The sequence below is a fragment of the Cebus imitator genome, unplaced genomic scaffold, assembly GCF_001604975.1.
Source record: "Cebus imitator isolate Cc_AM_T3 unplaced genomic scaffold, Cebus_imitator-1.0 Scaffold112, whole genome shotgun sequence".
Classification (NCBI taxonomy): Eukaryota; Metazoa; Chordata; class Mammalia; order Primates; family Cebidae; genus Cebus; species Cebus imitator.
In genome coordinates, this window is record NW_016107427.1 from 1,858,613 (window position 1) to 1,880,920 (window position 22,308).

Sequence of the window (22,308 nt, forward strand, 5' to 3'; positions counted from 1 at the left end):
GGCTGTGTGTGAGGGGCTGTGGGGGGAGTCTGTGTGTGAGGGGCTCTGGTGGGGGTACTGTGTATGAGGGGCTGTGGTGGGGGAGCCCGTGTGTGAGGGGCTGTGGTGGGGGGAGCCTATGTGTAGGGAGGGGCTGTGGTGGGGCTGCTGTGTGTGAGGGCTGGGGGGGAGCCTGTGTGTGAGGGGCTAGGGGGGGATCCTGTGCCTGCCTGTGAGTGTGGATGCTGTATGGGACAAAGGTTGGGTGCCCCTGGTGCTGTGTGGCTCCTCCATGCTGAGTCAGGCCTGCAGATGCTATCCTGGACAGGTGTCTGCAGAGGCTGACAGACGGGGCCTCCCATCTGAGATGACAGCCCCTTTCCCTGGTGTGGTCCTCACAGAGCAGCCCTGGGGAACAGACCACCAGCCCCAGCTCTAAGGCTCACTCATGTCCCAGATGCAGCCGCCATGGGAGCATGGCCCAGGGGAGGGGACACTCTTACTCCCGACTGGGGTCTTTGGATCAAAGGATCTAAGCATTCAAACCTGAGCCCCATCCACATGCACCAGAAAGCACCACAACATGAAGGGAACGGTCCTCTGGCTCCAAAACACGGAGTGGACAAGGGGCCTCCTGCTCTCCTCTCAGAAGCAACAAGAAACCAAACTCTACCTTTGATGAAACCAGGAGACCTGTTAACCTGAGCTGCTTCGAAATGCAGTGATCGCCAGGACATGGGGGCAGCAAGGGGTGCAGACCACAGACCGTCTTCGAGAAGAAAACCTGTCACTCCGTCCAGGCAGGGAGCGGCTGCCTGGAGCAGGCTGTGCCTGGGCAGAGGTGCCAGGCAGAGGCGGAGAGGGACACCAAGCAGGAGGACGGTCACGCAGAGACGGCTCTGCTGTTTGCAAACTGTCTCCAGACAAGGCTGGCCCAGGAAGAACTCCGTTCATAGACAGAGAAGCAGAAACCAAAGAGGGCAAGCACAAGGGTCTACAGGAAGACCCTGCTCCTCGGGACGCTGAGGCAGGAGGATCACTGCATCCCAGGAAGCGGAGGCTGCAGTGAGCCTTGATCATACCTCTGCACTCCAGCTTGGGCCACAGAGCAAGGACCTGTCTCTAAAAAATAAAACTAAAAACATTTTAGCAAACTAAAAAAGACAGATTACTACACCAACTGTGCTTCAGTCTGGATACTACAATGTACCTAAAGTACAAATGGATTAGAGAAAACGAGATGGAAGACAGATGAGAGATCCAATGAATGTATAATCGGTGCCCCTAAAGAAAAGCCGGAACAATAAAGAGACCCTTGGAGCTACCATTCGACAGCAGCTTCTAAACATCACAGTAATTACAAAGCAGACTTCAGATTATAAACTGCAAGGGCACAACGGCCTCGGTAGAAGCCGACACAGAATGTTCCCTACTGAGAAACATCTTAGCAGTTGTTTCAAAAACAAAGAAAAGAAATCATTCCAGTAGCTAACTAAAACCATCTTACATGGCATAAAATGTGGCTCCCTCAGTGGAAACTGGAGCTGTGTCTACAAAGAGGCCAGAGTGTGTGTGGTCTGGAAACTTTTGTACCTAAGAGGACAACTGTGTACACATTTCTGCAAATCAGTGTCCTAGCCCTGCTGGCAGGGGCTATAGTGACCAGCCACAGAACCCAACGTGACCATCCGGAGTTCAACCAGCCAGGGGCGGGGAGGGGCCATTACCACCCACCATTTGAGACCCTTATCTCCCCTTGAAGCCTTCCCAGCAGGCAGCCTTGTCCCAGGGCCTGACTGCACTGCAGAGCCCACCTGGAGCAGATAGGCAGGAGCGACTGCAGCAGCATGGAGGGGCCTGGGGGGCAGGCGGGGGCTCTCAGCAACTGAACCCCTGGGAGGGCAGGCCGGGGACACTCAGGACCCTGGGGAGGGTGGAGTGGAGGCACTCACAGAAGCTGCTGTCTCTGCGCTGTGCTCATCTGGCTGAGCTCCGAGGACCGCGGCTTGCTGCTCTCCCTGCGTGGACAGAGAAGCCGTGTCAGTCAGTATCCAGCATCCCTGGACACCTTCCCGCGGGCAGATGCTGGCCCCTCCCTCTTTGGTGCAGACACGGTGGTGGCCTAAGGTGAGCAAACCATGGCAGAACCACAGGTACATGCCGCTCTTTGGCTGTGGAGGCTGGACCTGGACAAGGGGTGCAACTGCCTGCCAGTCCTGTGACCTCGGGCCGAGAGCTGCTCTGTGTGGAATCTGGTGACTCCCACAGCTCCTCCTGGCTCCGTGAGGTGTGGAGGGGGCAGTTGCCAGGAATACATCTCATGAAACACAGGGTCTCCACCCCACCTGCCTGGCCAGAGCAGGCCACGCAGACACCTCACACTTTGGGCCAAATGACCCTGGCAGGCAAAGCCAGTCCCATTCCTGCCACACATGCCACTTCCCAGGAAGCCCGAGTCACCCGCCCCTGCCTACGTGTCCCCAGGCTCTGTCTTAGAAGAAGGCACATGCTATTATACAGGGGGGGACCTGTGCCCGCCCTCCTGATGACTAAACAAGGGGACAGGGGAGCCAGCGAGCGCTGCAATCCCTGTGGACAGGTGGAGGAACCAAGAAGGTTTCCGGAGTGCTGCTGACTACTTCCTTTAGTCCTGGGATCTCCAAACCACCGTGCTGGGTCTTGACTCGGGGCACGGGCGGGCCAGGACACTCCCGTCTCTGGTGTCCACCCTAAGCAGGCACTGACTCCTGGTGGAGCGTCTCACCCTCAGGTAACCGTGGGAATTTTGGGAACTTGCCTGCGGGCTCACTGTGGTCAGCTGGCCAAGGTAGCCACCCACCTGGCCGAATGTTCCGATGGGACAGCGACCTGGGCCTTGAAAGGGAGGGAGAGGCTGCGGGGCCGCACCAGGTGCCTCCCCAGATCTGCCGTCCACACAGTGAGGCGGGACCCAGAGGACGTGGGGAAGGCGGAGCTGCAGGGTCCTCAGGCAAGCCCTATGCTGAGCCTCAGGCCAGGAGACTGGCTTTTATTCACAGCTCTCTTAAAACATGAATGACAGACATTTGGGGTCTGCTCCAAACAGCCCTCAGCACCCGCTTTCTTTTAACTCTAGCTCTGTGCTGACTTGGGGAGGGACTCAGTCCCCACCCTTCCTGCTCACACTGGCCGATGACCGCCGCTGGCGTCTCCTGTCCCCTCCGCCCGCTCAGAGCTGCAGCTCCATACATTCCAGGGACTCTGCCGGCACTGAGGACGCCTCCCCACGGCCTATCCTGGGCCAGCCTTGCCCCGACGCAGAAGCTCTGCCCCTCTGGCCGGCTGACCCCTCCCCATGTCCACCCCCGAGCGGCAGCTCCCTCACCAACTGCCCAGAGCTGTCCCGGGTCCCCACCCTTGCAGAAGCTGTCAGCGTGGGACCCCCTCCTCCAGGTGCATCTCTGGTGCCAGGGCGGAGCCCTCAGTGGGGCAGCCACATGCTGGGGGCAGGAGACGTGGGCCTGGGTCCAAGGCAACCCTCCCAGTTGGGGATACCTCAGGCCGTGTAGCTGTACCCTCACTTGTGAGAGCTGAAATGGCAGTAGGGGGCGGGACTGATGCCTCCCAAGGTTCCAAAGCACAGAAGCTGCACCCAGGGTGGCTGCAGTGCCCACACGGCCAGGCGCAGCACCTCCTCCTCCTCACCACAGGGACCGTCCCCCACCCTTGCATCCCACACCCCATCCTCCCAGTGGGGTTCCCGAGAGTTCAGGGCCCTGTGGATGGAGTGCTGGGCAGTTACCATCACAGGCCAGGATGACCCATGCATGGGGCAGCACTGGCAGTGACATGATTCTGTGAGGCCCAGCAGCGGGAAGCCACAGAGGATCAGAGCCTAGCTCCACCCAGTGTGGAACCTCATGGTCCCCGAGGCGCTCCCTCCAGGCAGGAGCAGTGACATCACCGCCACTCCACTCCTGGCATGGTTCGGGCAATCGCCCACGAGGCACATACATGAGGTCGAGGTCCGGAGCTTGAGGGGTCACCAGGGTCCCTCCCCAGTGGGAAGGGGAGAAGCGGGAGATGTGGCTCCAGGCTGGCAAGGAGGGACTGTCCACCCTCCAGCCTCCCCGGCCACTGGTGCTCGCCTGCTGACCCCTCGAGCCCAGAGCACATCAGAGTCCAAGAGCAGAGGTGGGTGGGGCAGAGACCTGCCTGTCGAGACCAGGGGCAGTTCCCGGAGACACGGCCACCGCCCAGGCACACGGAGCACCAGACCCAGGGCCTCATACCTGCAATACCCAGAATGGGGGTCCCTAGAGAAACAGCAGACTCCAGGACTGCCAGGAGAGGTCCAAGAGGCACCGGGGGCACCTGCTGGTGCTAGGCAGTGAGAGGGAGCTAAAAATACAACCCCCACCTGGATGGGGCATGCCAAAGGGAGCCAGGAGCAGCTGCAAGAATTCTCTACAGCCAACACTGGAACAGTTTTGGCACCAAAATCAAGGAGCACTGGATTGCAGCCCCGCGTGTAAGCGAAACATCCTTTGGTCCAGAACAACAACGATGCACAACCGGTACGTAGATGCCTGCGTGGAGAAACCAAGTCCCTTCCTGGCAGAATTCCAAACAAGCTCCGCAGCCGCTGTGTCTTCCAGGAGGTAGAGCACAAGCCCCACCCCGAGACGAGGGCTGCACAGAGTGACTTCCTTCCAAAGGGACAGCATGGAGGGGGAGCCTTGCCCCACAAGGGCCAGGTCAGCCTCACAGCGCTAAGTCACGCTGACGGGGCGTGCCTGATAAAATGGGTGACAGTGGCACCTCTGGGGGCTTCCTCCCCGAACCCAGTCCCTTCCTGTACCCACAAGGAAATCATCAGACAGGTGCCAGCTGAGGGACAGCTTCCTCACAACAGTCAAGGTCACCAAAACCAAGAAGAGTCTGAGAAACTCACAACCAAGCAGGGCCTGGGGAGCCGAGATATCCGAGCGTCCCATGCGATCCTGGATGAGACCCTGAGGCAGAAGGGCCATCAGGGAAAAATGAAGGAAAGCTAAGGTGTGGGCTTTGGTTAACTCTTAATTACTTCATTAACGCTCACTACTTCTCTGTCGACACTGGTTCCTTAAATGTGACAAGCGCAGCACACCAGCATAAGAGGAACAGCCACGGGGAGTTCAACCAGCCAGGGGCGGAGGAGCTGCACGGAGCTCTCGGTACCATCTCTGCCATTTTTCTACAAATCTAAAACCCGTCTAAAATAGGGCTCATTCCAAGAGCTCCCCCAGGGTCAAGAGGCACTGCTGCCTGAACCGCATCTGAGGAGGGACGGGGACCCCCGAGACAGGAGGCTCTTAGGGCTGACAGCAGATGGGGCCCTGACCCAGGCCCCACACGGGACACAGCAACCCTGCGGCAGGGCACATCCTTCTCGGCCTGGGGCCGGGTGTTTACACAGCCCTCTCCCTTCTGGATGCTCCCAACACATTTTTCAGATGAGAAAACTGAAAACTGGGAAAGGATACTTGACTAGGGTCACATTTTTGTTCAAGAACCAAGAATGTTCAGTCATCACATCTCCACTCCAGGCCACTGCTCCTAGCCTGGACCCAGCGCTCTGGGTGCTTCTGCTTCAGAATGCCGGCCTGGAGCTGCTTGGACCTGCCACCCCGGGTGTGTTACTGCCACCCCGGGCCTGGGCGGCTGGGCCATGGAAGGATGACCCCAGATCTGACACTGCACTCAGCCCCTGCTTCCTCCCCAGATGGAAAGTCAGTAGGAGAAAGAAAGTATCTTCAAAAAGGCAAAATTAGAGACGACATGAATGAGGAAGGCCCAGAAGCTGAGACAGGACGGAGCGGCCCGGCCTCTTTCCAGCCACCCCTGAAAGGTGGGCTGTGGCTCCACAGCCCCGGGCCTGAGCCAAGCCTCGGCACCCACGCTGGGCGGCGCCTCCCAGCCACTGGGGAAGGGTAGAGGCTGTTGTCCCTTCACATGCATGTCACCCAGGCACAAAGAGCCTGAAAGAAAGCTCCTGGGAGACAGGCGCCACAGGCAGCAGCTTATCGGCAGGCCACGTCCCTGAAAGGCCACAGGGAGGGTCATGCAGCTGCAGCCCTCCTGGCTGAGCCACCCTGGGGCACACACGCCATGGCAGGCTAGCAGGGCCACATCCATGTTGTCAGGACACACAGAACCTGCCACTGACAGATGGTTCACTGGGTGACAGGGGTCTGGAGGGAGCATCTCGGCGCGTCAGGAGGAGGCTCATACCAGGGACCAGGCCTTGCCCAAGGCCGGGGTGTGGGGGCCACACTGATGTCCAGGCCCAGGCCCAGGCCAGCTGGCTTGGCTGCTCATGCACAAAGGACCCAGAACCCGCCATCCCAGCTCTCAGCAGGGGGCAGGGGAGGGGCACTGTGATGCCATCAGCCAAGGGTGAGACAGAAACCTGCCTCTTCCCTGAAGAACAAACCACATCCAGACCTGTGGCGATACCAGGTGGCGTGTGCCTCCCGCACAGGCAGGTACAGCTTGGGAGAGCAGCTGCACTCACACCAGGCCCCGTCCCTCCTAGGGAGGACGCATGAAGCAGATCCCACCCACGAGGACAAGTTCCGGGAGGCGTGCACCGGGGGCCAGCATGTGTGGGTCCCACACGCTCACCCCGCCCGACACCAGGCCACCCTCCGTGGGACAGAGTGAGGGCAGGACAGGGTGTGCAGTGTCAAGCGGGTGTCAGGGAAAAGTCCACTTAGGAGGGGAGGCTGGAGCCCCCGTCAGACTTGAGGGAAGGGCATGGTGGATGCTCAGGGGCCTCAGTTGGGCACAGCAGGGTCTCTGTGGGGTGGAGGCTGTGGCAGAACAGGGAGTTGGGGAGACCCCCAGTGGGACCTGGCAGGAGCTGTGGCCGATGTGGGGGGGGAGGGGCACACGAGGGAGTTGGCGTCAGCAGAGCCAGGCTCCTCATGGGGTTGGGCCCGGGTGTCCCAGAAACGTCCCTGACAGACCCCACCAACCTCACGAGCTCAAGCCAAGGAGCAGGGTACCTGTGTGGATCACCAGCTGAAGCCCCAGCTCAGCCTCTGCAGGGTCACGAGCCACTGGGGCCCGTGGGGCCCGCTCACACTCCTCCACCTCTGGACCCAAGTCACCCCCAAAGCTCGGACAGGGCCGCCCCTCCCGGACACTCACCTGCGGGCCTGGCGCCGGCTGCCAGCCTCGAGCCCCAGCAGCTCGGGCAGAGCGTCCCTGAGTGGGCGCAGGTCCCCCACCACTGCCGTGGCCCTCCGCCTCTGCTCCTCCTTGTGCCTCTGCTCAGCCAGCTTGATGGCTTCGATTTCTGAGGAAGGAAGAATGGCCTTAGAGGAAAGCAAGAGGCGAAGGGGAGTGTGGGTAATCCCCCCATATAGGCACCGAGGAATGAGAGCTAAGCAGAACCCTGGCACAGTTAGGGATTAAGGAATATCTCACTTTACAGTGTTACTACTCAGCTATTTCCTTTTATATAAGCCTTTACATAATCATATATTAGTTTATAGAAATAGGGCTTCAAGAATCCCTTGATATAATCCTCTCTATATCATCATATAATATTTGATAGTGTAAGTACCTAAAGAATATTTCCCTACATATATACCTACATTTTAGTTCATACTCAGAGGAATGCCTAGAGTGGACACAGTACAGAGCATGAATTAAGGAATAAGCAGCTTATAATCAGAGGAATGCCTGGAGCAGGCACAGTGCAGAGCATGATTTAAGGGAAAACAGTTATACCAGGACAAGAATCCATGGCCCAAGCAGCAGCGTTCAGTATCGTAAAGATACCCGCTGTATGGCAGGCTTGGGGCGAGAGCCACTCCTCCTGATAAAGGAGTTGTAGGACCTTGCTCCAGTTCTTGTGGAAGGCTGCCCTCAGAACGGCAATCCACCTTGGTGACTGTGAACTTTATCAGCTCTTGCTACTGTGCTGCTTGAAAAGCATCTTCCCATAGAACACATTGGAAGCTGCCAGAAGGTGGCGGTAACCTTGACAGCTCTGTCACTGCTATGTGACTTAAAGCATCCTCCTATACAACTTCTTAGAAGTAGTTTTCCCATAGATAGAAGTATTGCACACCGCACCCTCTTCACTGCGCACGGCCCACCTTCAAGCCTCAGTGACCTAATGGGGGTGGACCCCTTACTGCACACGGCCCTTGCCTTCAAGGGAACGGGCCCCTTGCTGCGCACTGTCCACCTCCTGGCCTAGGTGACCTAATGGGGGTGGACCCTATGTTTTATTGCTCACGACCCTATCACTATCCTTAAAGATGATTTCACTCACTGCCCTGCCCCCTAACCTATACACAATAAATACTCACGCTTCTGGACATTCAGGGCCTCACCAGCCTCGCCTGACTCTGCTCATAGGTGGCATGGCCCCCCAAGCCCAGCTGCATTTTCTTTGTACTTCTGTGTCCTGTCTCATTTCTCGGATCCTGCACCTCAGCACAGCATAAGGCTCACCCCACGACCCTGTGGGGCACTCAGCCCTACAGGAGAGCCCAGGCCCAGAGCCCCTGGCCCACGAGAAACCTGGCTGGGTGCCCAGCCTTGCTGCCATTCTCCTTCCCACGGTCACCCCCATTCTGCCCCTGGAAACCTGCAGGTGGGGAGGCTTGAGTTATTTTTTCCCCCTTCATCACAGAGCTGTGCTTTTTAATCGCAGGGCTGACTACAAGGTGGAGCGCAGCCACTGAGGATTTCTCCTCCAAAGGGACATGGGCAACACCAGCCGGGGCATGCGATGGGGGTGCACATAGGCTCAGAGCGGGGGGCAGAAGGAAAATGAGGAAAATGGGCAAGTCACTGCCTGGGAGGCTCAGCTGTGTTCCCAGGAGGGAGAGGGCTCCCCAGAGGGAAGGGGAGAAGCCCCAGGACAGACCTGAAGGCCTGGGGCCGTGGGGGGTGGCAGGCAGGACTGAGGCCTCCACGCTGGAGAAGGGATTTGGGCCAGGTCTGGACAGAACGGGCATGGCCTTGGGATTTGATTTCATTTAAAAATGTATTTGTTGAAAATTGCTACGAGAACACATGCTCAGACACGCTGCTCATTGCACATGGCTCCTGGAGGCTGTGAGCCAGGACAAAGCCTGCTCTCTTCGGGGCAGCCCAGCAGGACAGGCCTGCAGCTTAGGCACTGCCAGCTTGTGCACAGGCCCAGGCATGGCAGCACCTGAGCCTCTGTGGGAGGAGTGCCCGGGTTTCCAGAGGTGACAGCAGCCAGCTCCTCTCCAGTCCTGCTGTCCGGGACAGCGGCACCCCTCTCATCACACAAAGCAGGTGGCTCACAGAGCAAGATCTGAAGGGCCCACCCTGACCAACCCAAAGTCAGGAGATGCCACCCTGCCCTGGGTCCCTGTAACAGGGTGTGATTACCTGGCCCCAAATCACTGACAAGAACCTGGGACAAAGACGACCCTTACTCTGGGTCGTCACTCCTCAGTGCAGGGTGAGGGCTTGGACGGTGTGCACCAGCTCTCCACAGCCTCAGGAATCATGAGGGTTTCTACGGTAAGGATCCAGTGCTTGCTCCATCCTGCCTGGACTTCGGTAGACACGTTACTCGACACCTCATCAAAAAGAGAGCCAGGGCACCCTGGAAGCCGGGGAAGGGAAGGGTGGGCCAGGCCAGGTCGCTCCTTCACAGGCTACAGATCCAGGCCAGGGAAAGCAAAGCAAGAGGCCTGTGGCTCCCGTGAGGACAGACACAAAGGCCTGGGCCTCAGCAAGTCAAAGCCAGAAGCCTTTCAGAAGAATGACACCTTGTGCCAAGCAGGGTGAGTCCCAGGCATGCAAGGGCAGTTCCCCCAGGAAAGCCTCAGGGTGACGCTCCTCAGGGGCCGCTCAGAGGTGAGAAAGCCTACGGTCACCACCACCACCACCAGTATCTGCGAGGTTCTGTACGATTCGCTGCTCACTCAAGACAAAAATGACAATGAAACCACAAACAGAAGGCACTTCCTTGACGGAGATTAGCTGCTAGAAACTGACAGTGAGTCTCACGTTTCACGGCAAAACGTCAGACACTCAATGATACAACATAACAAGAAATGATGACCACAATATCAACAATCCCATTTGGCCTGCTCAATTCTGAGGTGGGGGAGCGGGGAGGCAGTGGGGGCAGGACCCACACCGTGGAACACTCAGCACTGCTCTCATCTGCAGCACCTGGGGGAGGCCCACACAAACAGCAGCTTCCAAGTAACCAGGAGGACCAATGGGAGAGCGAGGTTCCTCTCAGTCACTCACTCCAAAAAAACCTGATGCTGCCTCAATTACAATTTCGACAGGATTTTTAGTCAAACCGGTGCAGCTAATTCTACATTTTAATTTTTTTAAAAAAATTAAACGCATAAGAATGAATAGTAAATACATTTTTTAAAAACAAGAAAGCAGGGCTATCACATATTAAAGCAAATTACAACAGAAATTCAGTGTGGCAAATGTGCAGATGAACACTCAGGGGACCCAGGGCAGGCTGTGGGCGAAGTGTGAGCATAACACATGACACTTTAGATAAACTGGGTCCTCCTGGGGAAAAAGCTGGATTCCTCTCTCACGCGGTTCCGAAAAATCAGTTACGTATGAATTAAATACTAAAAGCAAAGAAGAATCAAAGGCCAAAAAGTATAGTAAGAGCCACTTGACTTGATTAGAAATCAAGGAAAAGAAAATCACAACTACAAAATACCATTTTCCACCTCACAGACTGGCAAATCTTTAACTGTTTCATAATGTCAAGTGTTAGAGGATCTGGGAGCTGCTGGGTGGATGTGAAGCAGCCTGGCCACCTAGGAGGACAGCGTGGGATGGGAAAGTTGAGCAGGACATGTGTGCTTCCAGCTACCCACCCTCCAGCCCATAGGATGTGGGAGCCACTGCCCGTGGCATGGCTGGGGCACAGGCTGTGTGGTGGAACATGGGGGCACCACCTGGGCACCGGGGAAGTGTGTGGATAAGACAAAGCAAAGTAAGGGATGGAGAGTGACCGGAGAGGCCTCCAGGAGTGGAAGGGCACGGGAAGCGGGGGACAAAGTTTGTGAGCTTGTTCTCACAAAGACGAGGTGGGGGTGGCACATTCAGATCCACAGGGGAAATTTCAACACAAATTGAGGAAAAAAAGCAAATTGAAGGAAAAAAAAATCCATGCACACAGAAAATATGCATTTCTAAAGATTCTAAGGAATCTACAAAATGACTACCAAACCTAATACATGATATTAGTTAATTCATAGGATACAAGACTAATATTTTAAAGAACCAATTGTATGTAATATACTAGCAGAGAACTAGAAAAGAACTGAATTTAAGGGAGCATAAAAAACTAATAAATACTTAGCAGTAAGCTTAGTGTAAGATGTAAGACCTCTACACGAAAACGACACAACTGTGATGAAAATTGAATGGTGAGATGTAGCATGTTCATGGACCTAAAGATTCGCTATTGTTAAGACGGCAATTCTGAAGTGATCTATAGATTCAATGAAATCCCAATCAGAACTCTACCTGGTTTTTCTTGCTGTTTTTAAATAAACAGATGAGCTAATGGTAATTTATATGGAAATGCCAAGGACCTAGAATATCCAAAGCAACCTTAAGACAGATAAACCAACATAAAGAACTTACGTTATCTGACTTCCAGACTAATGTTAAAGCTACAGTCATCAAGACAGTATGGCATTTGCTAAAGTACAACAAATAGATCAATGGAACAAAGGACAGCCTAGAAACAGACCCTCACTTATGAGGCCATTTGATTTTTCACAAAGGCACAAAACAATCCAATGGGGAAAGACAAGTGTTTATAACAAATGGTGCTGGAACAACTGAATATCCATATTGGGGGGAAAAACGTAACTTAACCACTACCACCACACACACACAAACAAGAAACCTAAATACGGAGGCTTAAAGTATCAAGCTTTTAGAAGAAAACATAGGAATAATAGCTTCATGACTTGGGATTAGGCAAAATTTTCTTAAATAGGACACACAAACATATATACATACATATACACACAATAACTAAACTCAAAATTAAGCTCCCATTTATAAAAAAGAAAAAAAAGTTAAGAAAATGAACAGGCAAGTCACAGTCTGAGAGAAAACATCTGTAAAAAGCATATCCAACCAAAGACTGGACTCCAGGACAGATAATGAATTCTTAGAGCTCAATAATAAAAAGGCAAAAAGTCTCATGAAAAATGAACTTCACTGAAGCTGAAACGCAAATGGGCAGTAAGCAGACGAAAATGCTCCTTTGGTGGCAATGAAAATGAGTACCACCATGAGACACCATTTCGTGATCACCAGACGGCCCAGACAGGAGGCGACGCACCGCGTGCTGGCAAAGCTGCAGGGCAGGGAGAACTCGCACAGGCTTCTGGTGGGAGTGTGAGTGTACAACCACTCTAGAGAAACGTCTGGCAGCTGCTTGTAAAACTAAACATACACCTACCCTATGACCCAGCATTCCATTCCTCAGCATTTACCCAAGAGAAACGAAAACATGTCCACAAAAAGACGTGTAAAGAATGTTCATAGCAGCCTTATTCACAGTCCCTAAAAATGGAAGAAAGCCCAGGTGTCCATCAGCAGGAAAATGACTAACAAATGGTGTATTCATACAGTGAAACACTCCTCAGCAAGAAGCAGGCATGGGCTACTGCTACATGCAGCCTGATGAGCTTCAAAACCATTATGCCAGACAGAAAGAGCACACCCTACATGATTCCATTTATATGAGGCCCAAGGCAAGAAAACCTAAACTGTGGACAAAAAAGATGGCACACTGGTTATCACCTCTGGGGTGGGTGGGAGAGGTAAGTGGCTGGAGTGCACGGGGGCTGCTGGGGAATGGTGGGAATGGTCCGTAATCTGAATGGGATTTCAGCTGCACAGGTGTACACATTTGTCAGAGTTTACTGAATGACACACTTAAGATTTGCGTTTCATTTTACACAGATACAATCTTCAAAAGAAAAAGAAAAAAAAAAGAACCATGAACAAATATTGAACTCTAGCAGAATTATTTGGGGTGGAGTATCCTGAAGTCTGTAACTTACTTTGAAATGCATTTTAAAAAACCCATGTTGGCAGATGGACAGAAATTGCTAGATGAATAGTTATATAATAAAGATGGTAAAATCTGTGTGGTGGGTACAGGATACTCAGTATAAAATTCTTCCCACTTTCCTAAATAAAATTTTTCATAATAAAATATAAAATAAAAACACCTTGGGAAATGTAGCTAAAGCTGTATTTAGAGATAACACAGCCTTTCAGTCCTGAACAAAACACATGAAAACAAATGAGCAGAGCAGCTGAAACCTAAAGAAAGCTAGAAGAGAGAAGTGATCAAAATAAAAACTAATAATTTTGAAGACAAAAGAGTAGAATAATCATTAAACACATTCATTAATTATTAAATGGAAGAGACAAAACTTCTTAATTTAATCAGAAATGAAAGGAGGGTACAAATAAAGAATGATAAAGAAAATAGAATATTTAATGAGAAGGCAGCCAAGACATAAAGACTGAGACGTGACTAAATCTGATCATTCGTGTTATTTAGAGACAGCGGCCTGCTCGTGGTGCAGGCTGGAGGGCAGTCATGCAATCATGGCTCACTGCAGCCTGGAACTCCCATGCTCAAGCGAACCTCCCACCTCAGCCTCCTAAGTCACCAGGGCTGGTGGCTCAGAGGCACGCATCACCTAATCTGGCTAATTTTTATATTTTTTTATAGAGACAGCATCTTGCTATGTTGCCCAGGCTAGTCTCAAACTCCTGGGTGTAGGTGATCCTTCCACCTCAGCCTCCCAAAGTGCTGGGATTAAATGAGGCACCAACTCCAGACAAATCTGATCATTTTATGAGTGACCAAAATTGATCCAAGTCATGAAAAAGAAAAAAAAAGGACCAAGTGCCACGGAATAAAATTTACACATCATCAAAGAATGACAGCCTAGAAAATCAGAGTCCAAACGGCCATAGTCCAGTAGCTCGTCCAGACCCACTTTCACAGTTATGCCAGGAACTGTGAAAAAGAAAATGGAGGAATGAATCACTTCCTTAAGAAATACCCAAAAAGTGACAGAAGCCGTGTAACAGTAATAATCACGAAAGAAACTGACAAACTTCTAGGTCCTACCTCTGAAACACATAACATTTTCTTTAAAACCTTCAAGGAAAAAAATAGGCAGACCAGGCTTTAACATGTGAGGACATAAAAGAGAAAATATTCCAAATTAATTTCACAAAGTCAGCAGAATCACCCTAAAAAGATAACCAAAAAATGCAAAATAATATTGATGAGAATAATCTTTAGAAAAACATTGGCAAATACTCAACACCATGAAAAATAAGGAGAAACTCTAAACAACATGAGTGGGAAGCACAGCTTTCACCTGTGGAGACGGTGGCTGGGAGCACGTGGCAAGACCTACCTCGCACGTGGAGCCTCAGAAAAGAGGGACCTCAGGTCTGAAAGGGTCCGGGGACCCCAAGAGCCCTGCCCACACCCACACTGCTGTGCACAGACACTGTGTTTTCACCGTGGGCAAGGCCTGGACAGATTTCACACACCACTGCAGGCACTTCCGAACCACAGAGACTCCACAAGCACAGGTTGCTTCCATAATAAAAATTCACCGTGGGAACCAAAGATAGGGAATTTTTACAAACAAGGAGCCGAGAGCAGCAGCTTCCCAGGCCATCCTCCAAGGGGAGGCAGCCCAGCTCTGCAGGCGCCCACACGGGTGGGGTGGCAGTGCCACCTGTAACAGCAGACTGGCAGCTTGTCCATGCTGTCACATCTCCAAAGCCTCCCTCTCTGTGCCTCCACTATCCTTCAGCCCCCACCACAGCCTCTGAAGGGTCCTGGGTGATCCCCTTGGGCACCCTGAGGGGGGAGTGCAGCTGTGGGCACAGGAGGGCCCAAGGGATGGGACTTGGCCAGCAGCTGCCTCGAGACATGGGCGTGGACTTACTCTGCAACCATCGCTCACGCCTCAGCTTCATTTTCTCCTTCTTGGGCAAAACAGTCTTGGCCTCTGCACCTGAGGACAGAGAGCACAGGAGTGAACAAAACATGTCCAGGAGCACCCCCATGACCTGAGAATGGGCTGGGACGGGTTCAGACTGCGGAGCTGCCGCAGTCACAGCAACTGGTCTGGCCTGTGCCGGCCCCTCAGACTCCAGGGCACCTGCAGCACGGCTCAGCCTGGACTTGGGAGGCTCTCTCAGCAGCGTCCTCCTGTGGTGATGGCCTGGCCACTTACTCCTGGTCTGCCCTGGAAAGCGCAGGCAGGTGTCCCAAAGGGAGGCCTCCTCCCTACCATGACCCGAACGACTGTCAGGGCGGGCCACAGCGAAGCCACACAGGAACACAGGACAGCTCAGAAGGTGGCCGCAAACAGGGCAGAAGTGCTTATGGAGGCGTCCCCAGGATCCTGGGTCGTCAAGCAACGCCCAGTGACATACCTGCTCCCTGCCAGGCCCGATGACGTGCTCAGTGGACCAGAGGCTCCATGCCTGGACCCCGCAAAGCAGCTAGAAAAACACTCAGCTAAAGCCACATCCCCGGTGAGGGACAGATGACAAGGAGCCAAGATCAGGGCACTGCTGCCCCAAGACCCGCCCCTTGCACACAAGTGCTTCTGCCCAGCCCAGCCTGGGCCCCAGAACAAGGGAACTCTGCACAGAGGTGGCTGGCAGCTGCGGGGCACCTTCACCACCAGGGATCCCATCCCTGTCCTTGTACAGGGTCCCTGGCCCCATCCAGGCTTTGGGGGCCCCAAGAGCACTGAGCTCTCAGAAACACCCCCCTGGAGCGGCAAGGAGCCCAGCTGACGCTCTTCTGTGAGCCCGGCTGGCTGCCCAGCATCTCCCTCTGTGGGGGAAGCTTCCAGAACAAACAGCACTCCAGGCCTAACACCTCCCCCAGCACAGCCCCAGGCCTTCCCCAGACCACTAGGTGCCCCTTTTCCCACCTGTCCTGTTGTGTCTGGGCAGGAGTTTGGAGGGACCTTCTCCAGGACATGGCAGGAAAACAGGCACCCTCAGCCCTGCATGGCCTCCCCCAGCGAGGTACGTTCTGAGAACTGGGGACAGCTCCCCCTGACCTCTGTGAAGCCACAAACAGTGAGGAAAAAAGTCTCCATGGGGCTCTGGGGGATGGAGGCGCAGCGAGGCAAGGGTTGGCACCCCAGGGCACGAACTGAGTGCTGTGTGGGACTCACATGAAAGATGACAAGCCCTCGGCGGGGGCACAGACAAAACGGTGGCAGTGTCAGAGGGCCTCTGCCAAACACGGACGGGACAGCGCTGCCCCAGAACCTGGCCCTCACACGAGCAAGGCACCCTGGGATACTCGGGAGACCTCGGGCCAACCCTACTTAGCACCCACAAGGCATGTTATGTCCACCTCACCGCCACTGCTGTCTGATGAGAAGGTGAGCTCCACAAGCACAGAGATTTTTGCCTGTTTTTTCACCGCTGCCTTCCTAAGTTTAGAACAGGGCTTGGCCCACAGCTCTGAACCACAGGCCTCTCTGCCAGCAGTGTGTGGAAAGGCCTGCTGCCCAAGTACGCCCCCTCTGCCAGGGCAGTTCTGGCTCTCGGCAAAGCACCAGGGCATAGGCCTGGGGACAGGTTGCCCGTGCATCCACCTGGCTGACCTGAACACTCCTGGGTCCCCTCCTGCCAGCTCACCGAAGACTCACTCCTGTGGTGATAGCCGTGCTGCCCTTGCCGCTACCTGGGCAAAAATGGTTCAGGGTCACTCCCCCAGGCATCTCGGTTCGGTTCGGGGTCACTCCCCCAGGCATCTCGGTTCGGTTCGGGGTCACTCCCCCAGGCATCTCGGTTCGGTTCGGGGTCACTCCCCCAGGCATCTCGGTTCTGTTCGGGATCACTCCCCCAGGCATCTTGGTTCGGTTTGGGGTCACTCCCCCAGGCTATCTCGCCTGTCTTGTGGCTCCAAGCAAGGGTCATGGGATCCCAGCCTCTCACAAGGCTCCGACTTCCGGAACACACAGCATCCCCAGCCTGCTCCTTCTATGCTCAGCCTCATGATCACAGTGCCCGGACCCCTTCTCCACGGATTTCGGTTCAGGATTGCGCGTGCTTTCCAGTTTCTTGCTTTTTATTCACCTTGAGGCACAGACACCCCCGGCCTCCCATTTTGGAAGGCATAGGGGCAGTAGTGGCCAGAGGGTGCTTTCCTCTGAGTTCACGGGTCAGCAGGGCAGCCTTCAGCTCTGCTGGGGCTGCTGTCCCAGGCCTGGAACTTTCTACTGCACTTGCCCATCGTGGGAGAGGCTGACTCAGCATGGCCTCACACCTGCCTGGGGCAGCAGCAGCAAATGCTGCCCTGCCTGACAGCCCGGAAGGAAGGCACTGTGTCCAGAGCCAGAGCCTTCTGGACACAGTGCCTTCCTTCCGGGCTGTGGCCGCAACTGAGACCCCAGCCAAAGAGGGACCTGTGGCCGCAACTGAGACCCCAGCCCAAGTCACTGGCGATGTCATTGAGGGATCATTCAGGAAAGGCAGAATGTGCTGGACCACGGCACAACGCCTGATATGCTCAGAGCTAGGTCGAGGAACGCAGCTTTGCCTGCTCAGAACGGCTCCTTACAGCTTCCCGTCAGGGCTGCCAGCTCCCTGTGCTGGGTGTGCCCCCTCAGTGGAACCAGGCAAGAGGACGAAGGTCACTCCAGACGGTGAGGAAGGGCAGTGGGCAGAGGAAGGGCAGTGGGCAGTGCAAGGGCCCGAAATGCCGTTTGCACTGGGAAGGGCCCCGGACACCCCCACCAGACAGGATCACCAACAGGAGCCTCTAAAGCCCTGAGGAGCCGCCGGCTGGATCTCCTCCTGTGACCCTACAACATGGACACGCTCAGCGCCAGCTTACAGGCCCCCAGCTGTCTGGAATTTCTCTGCACTCGTGTCCTGTGAAGCAGGGAGCAGGAGTCTCAGGTTAAATCCTGAGCAACAGGTGGTTTCAACATCCTTTCACTGAATCCACCCACGCGGCAAGAGACCATTCTTCTTGGATGCTGGCTGCTCTGGGAGCCATCAGCCCACCCCACCTGCCAGCCTGGAGATGCATCCTGGCCTGCAACTAGGGTGCAGTGCGGGGCAGGGTGTACCCCTGCCTTCTCCCCTATCCCAGGACACCCCCTGCCATGGAAATGCAGGCCTTGGGTATCCCCCACCATGGCCTCACCTCCCCACCATGGCCCTCCTCACCTCCCTGCCGTGGCCCTCCTCGCCTCCCCACTGTGGCCCTCTCACCTCGTCCCCCACCATGGCCTCTCTCACCTCCCCAGAACGACCTGCCTGCACCCTCAACTGTTACAGGCTGATTTGTGTCCCCAAGTTCATGTGTTGAATCCCTTAAGCCCCAGAACCTCAGAATGTGACTGGATTCAGAGACAGGGTCTTTACTTGGCCCTGGCGTCCTTCTAAGAAGAGATGAGGACACAGACACGCACAGAGGCATGGCCCTGGAGGGCCACACAGAGGAGCAGTACCTGTGGAGGGCACTCTGCTTCTTGCCGGTGAGTGCTCTGCGTGAGGAGCCTGGCAGCCCGAAGCTCTCATGGCCGGCCCTGCCTGCCTGCCTGCCCTGCTGGACACCTGCTCGCCTGCCCACCTGCCCTGCTGGCCCAGGGCCTCCCTGCAGAGCTCATGTGCTCATTGCCCGGAGATGCTCAGGAACGTGGGCTCTGTTTTGGTCAGTTCTCAATCCTCCAAGTTAGCCCCTTTCAAGGTGAGAAAGCTAAGGCTCCGAGGGCACAGTGGCTTGCCCAGGTTGTGGGTCCATGCTGTGGGCAGGATGTGAAAGCGCCATGGCAGTTGGCCCACTGGATGCGACCACCCTTTCCGGCCTCGGAGACTCAGTGGCGGAGCAGCCTCGGGCGGGGCTCAGCCGGCACTTCCCCTGTACCCTGGGACCACACGGCTAAAGGAATCCTGGAGACACAGGATTTGGAAGTTTATTTCCCAAAATAAAACTGTAAACCAAGGTGTGGATACAGGTATAGCTTCTCAGAGTGCCAAGAAAATGCACACAGCCCACACTGCAGAGCGTGGAGCCTCCCAGGCCCCTGAGGACCACCCTGCCCCCAATGAGCACCCACACACTCCAGGGTGACGTCAGCTGGGCCTGCCCCACATTAACCCCAGCTGACTAACAGCTGGACAAAGATGGCCAGTCTGTGTTGGCAGAAACCACCGTGTAGACGCAGGCCAAAGTGGAGGGCCCTGCAGAGGCCTTGGCAGTGCCAGCTGACACGTGAGACAGCTCCGTGCCTCCCCTTCTCTGGGGATGGCCACAGTTCACACAGTGCCCAGACAGACTGGGGACAGCCAGAGGGGACGTCGCCCTCGGCCACTGCGGAACTTCCTGCCCCTTGGTGCAAAGGCGGGGCCCAGGACAGTGGGCGAGGGCTACACCCTGGGCTGCAGGAGCCCAGATGCAGGACAGAAGGGCTCTCTGCTGGCTACGGAGCCTCTCAGCGCCTCCACATCATCAGCTGAGTGGGTGGGACGCGATGTGGGCTGAATACCCGTCCCTCCAAAACTTAGGTTGAAACTCAGTTCCCAATGTGTCATCACCAAAAGGTGGGACCTTTACGGGCTGACTGGGTCATGAGGACTCTGCCCATAGGAATGAATTAATTCATTCACATGTTCATGGATTAACGGGTGAAAGGACTAACGTTTATCAGGGGAAGGGGACAGTGGCTTTATAAGAGGAGGAGGAGGAGAGACCCAGGTAGGCGCACTCAGCTCCCTCAGCGCAGGCTGCCCAGCGTGGGTTTGGGCCTCAGCAGAGCCGCCACCAGCCAGAAGGCTGGCACCAGATGCAACCCCTTAACTCTAGACTTCTCAGCCTCCAGAACCTAAGAGATTGATGGGACAGTGTGGCTTTCGGTGTGAAGTGAGTTTAGGACATAAATCCAGAGGCTACTGTCACCTCTTAGAAAGTCTTGCAACCCCAGGGAAAGAGGCTGCCTCTCAGGGAGCCCCATAAAGTGAACTCCACAGGTGCCCCTTGTGCTTGGTCCACGCAGAGCCCAGGCCCCTGCCCGGCAGGTGGGGAAAGGAGCCTCATTTGCTTGGGGGATGGGGTGGGGGTAGGGCAAGCCTGCAGGGCTGTGCGGGTAGGGACAGGTGGAGAGGGCACTCACTGGGTGCTGTGTCTCTTGACTCCAGTTTCCTCTGAAACAGAGTGAACTCACAGGCACCCCCATTTCCTCAGCCTTAACTGACTTCCTGAGACGATTCAGCCTCAGACGTGTTCTCCCTAGAACACATCCATACAAGACGTGTCTCCCAATTTCTCTTTAATTAATGCAGACCTTCCTGGCTTGTCCAACAAACCTGCCGTGTCTACGGAAAAACAAAGCAGAAGCAGCTCTGCCTGGAGAAGGGCAGTCACGTCAGGAGCTGGTGTGGAGCCTCCTAGGACTCCCGCGGGATTTAACCCCCTCCCACAGCTTCCTGATGCGCCCGGGCTGACCTACTTTCCGCCACAGCACCCGACCTCTCGCTCCAAACACAAAGGGGAGGGGCTGACGCTGCAGCTCTCTATAGTCTTCAAATTGTTTCAAAAGAAAAATGAATCTAAGACCAGTGGAAACTGACCCGAACAGTGACCTGTCTTGTGTCGGAATGAAGAAAACGAGGCCTGGGCGCAGGCTGGGTTGGGAATGCAGCACAGTGACCCTTCCCGGCTCTGGCCCCAGGGAGCTCCCCGGCCCCATTGCCATGACACCAGGAAAACAGGAACCAAACATGCCGCTCCTGCAGGAGGAGAGGGCTTGGAATGCTGAAGCCGGGGCAGAGGCTGCCTGGAACTGCTGGCAGCGGCCCCACGGCCCCCTGCTCCTGCCGCTGTCTGGGCCCAAGGCGCCCTCAGTGAAGTGCCCTGGCACAGGTTCATGCCTGCTCCCACTTCCCGCCACTGGATGGGCTGACGGGTTCACTGAGACAGAATTGGTGCCGCGGGCTATAGAGGGTGCTCGCCCTGCTGCTCCTCTCTTCCCCGCAGGCCCAGGGCAAAATAAAGGCAGGGCAGGTAGGGGCACCCCACCCTGTGATGGGAACAGTGTGAAGTCAGCTCAAGCTGCTTTGGTTTCTAAACTGACAAGGCACACAACCAAGACAGCCCATCACAGCTCTCCTGGGTGCTACGGAAGCACAGGGAGCAGGAAATGCCCCATGGGTGCAGCAGAAATGCCAGCTTGGAGGAGGGCTGGGCTGGGAGTGCAGATACCAGGCCTCAAGCAAGGGTGTCTGGAGCCACCACTGTCCGGGGCCTCACCCCAAACCCAGATCCCAGCAGTGCCAGCACTACAGTCCCAGTGGCTATGTGGAGGGGAAGGTCACCAACCATATCTGATTAGTGATGAAGTGACGGCAGCAATGGCCACACCTGAGGCAGGTTGCCCCAGCCTGAGCTCACACGGGGCCCTGAAGTCCAACTGGGCACCAGGAATACCAAGCCCAAACTGACGGTAAAAACACAACCTCACACGCTCAGCCAGCTGGTTGAGCTGATACTGCAAACTCAGAAGGACAGAGGCAGCTGTGACCTCGGCATTCCCCTTTGGGCACATAGAGGCTTCTTGCCCCGTGCCCCGTGCCCTGTCCGCTTTACCCCAGGCCACCTGCTGCACGGGCAGCTCAGACATCGCCATTCCTTCTGGCCACTCAGTCCACGGCTCAAAAGCGTCAGGGGGGACCGGTAAGTCCCCATTAAACTGAACCTCACAGAACCCCAGCCATGGGCTGAGGCAAGGCTAGAGGAGGTACTCATTCCCTCATTTCCCCCCAAACTGAGACAGGAAATCCCTCATTTCCCTCCAAGACAGAGCCCAGGCCTCCCCGTGGGGGAATATGCTGTGGCTGCCATCTGCTCCTCCTCACACTTGCGGAACCCTCCGGGCCACCCATTGCTACTGGCACTGAACAGGCTTAAAAGGTGAAAGACGAGGCCTTGGGGCATGGGTGGCTCCTGTGATCTCCGGCCTGGGGCCGCCCAGTGGTCCCCAGGGTGCTCTCGGCTGCCACAGCGCCTGTACCTGAGCTGGACTGCAAGGTGCAGGGAAGATGGATGATGGAGATGAAGACGAGGAGGATGAGGAGAAGCCGTGCCCTTGACTGAGTCTTCAGGAGCCCAGGATGCGGCTGCCACAGAGCCGGCCTGCACAGAGGCGCCAAGCTCACAAGCACCGTGTGGGGACCTCCCTGGGAGGCACACTAAGGAGGATTCCAGGGCTGTTCAAG

General features: G+C 55.4%; 1 protein-coding gene across 8 annotated transcripts in view; it reads right to left on the minus strand.

Annotated features, from left to right (window-relative positions):
• FAM207A (family with sequence similarity 207 member A) overlaps window positions 1-22,308 on the minus strand; it is a 45,188-nt gene that overhangs the window by 4,681 nt on the left and 18,199 nt on the right. For 5 of the 8 annotated variants that reach the window (XM_017538629.2, XM_037742021.1, XM_037742020.1 and 2 more), the window contains 3 exons: window positions 15,000-15,068; window positions 7,153-7,300; window positions 1,932-1,997 (listed from right to left, as the gene is read on the minus strand). In XM_017538629.2, coding sequence (XP_017394118.1) covers window positions 1,932-1,997; window positions 7,153-7,300; window positions 15,000-15,068 — 283 coding nt within the window. Of the gene's footprint in view, window positions 1-1,931; window positions 1,998-7,152; window positions 7,301-14,999; window positions 15,069-20,543; window positions 20,563-20,664; window positions 20,751-22,308 lie in introns of those variants that run through there. The other 3 variants (XM_037742018.1, XM_037742023.1, XM_037742019.1) reach the window with 3 other exon arrangements.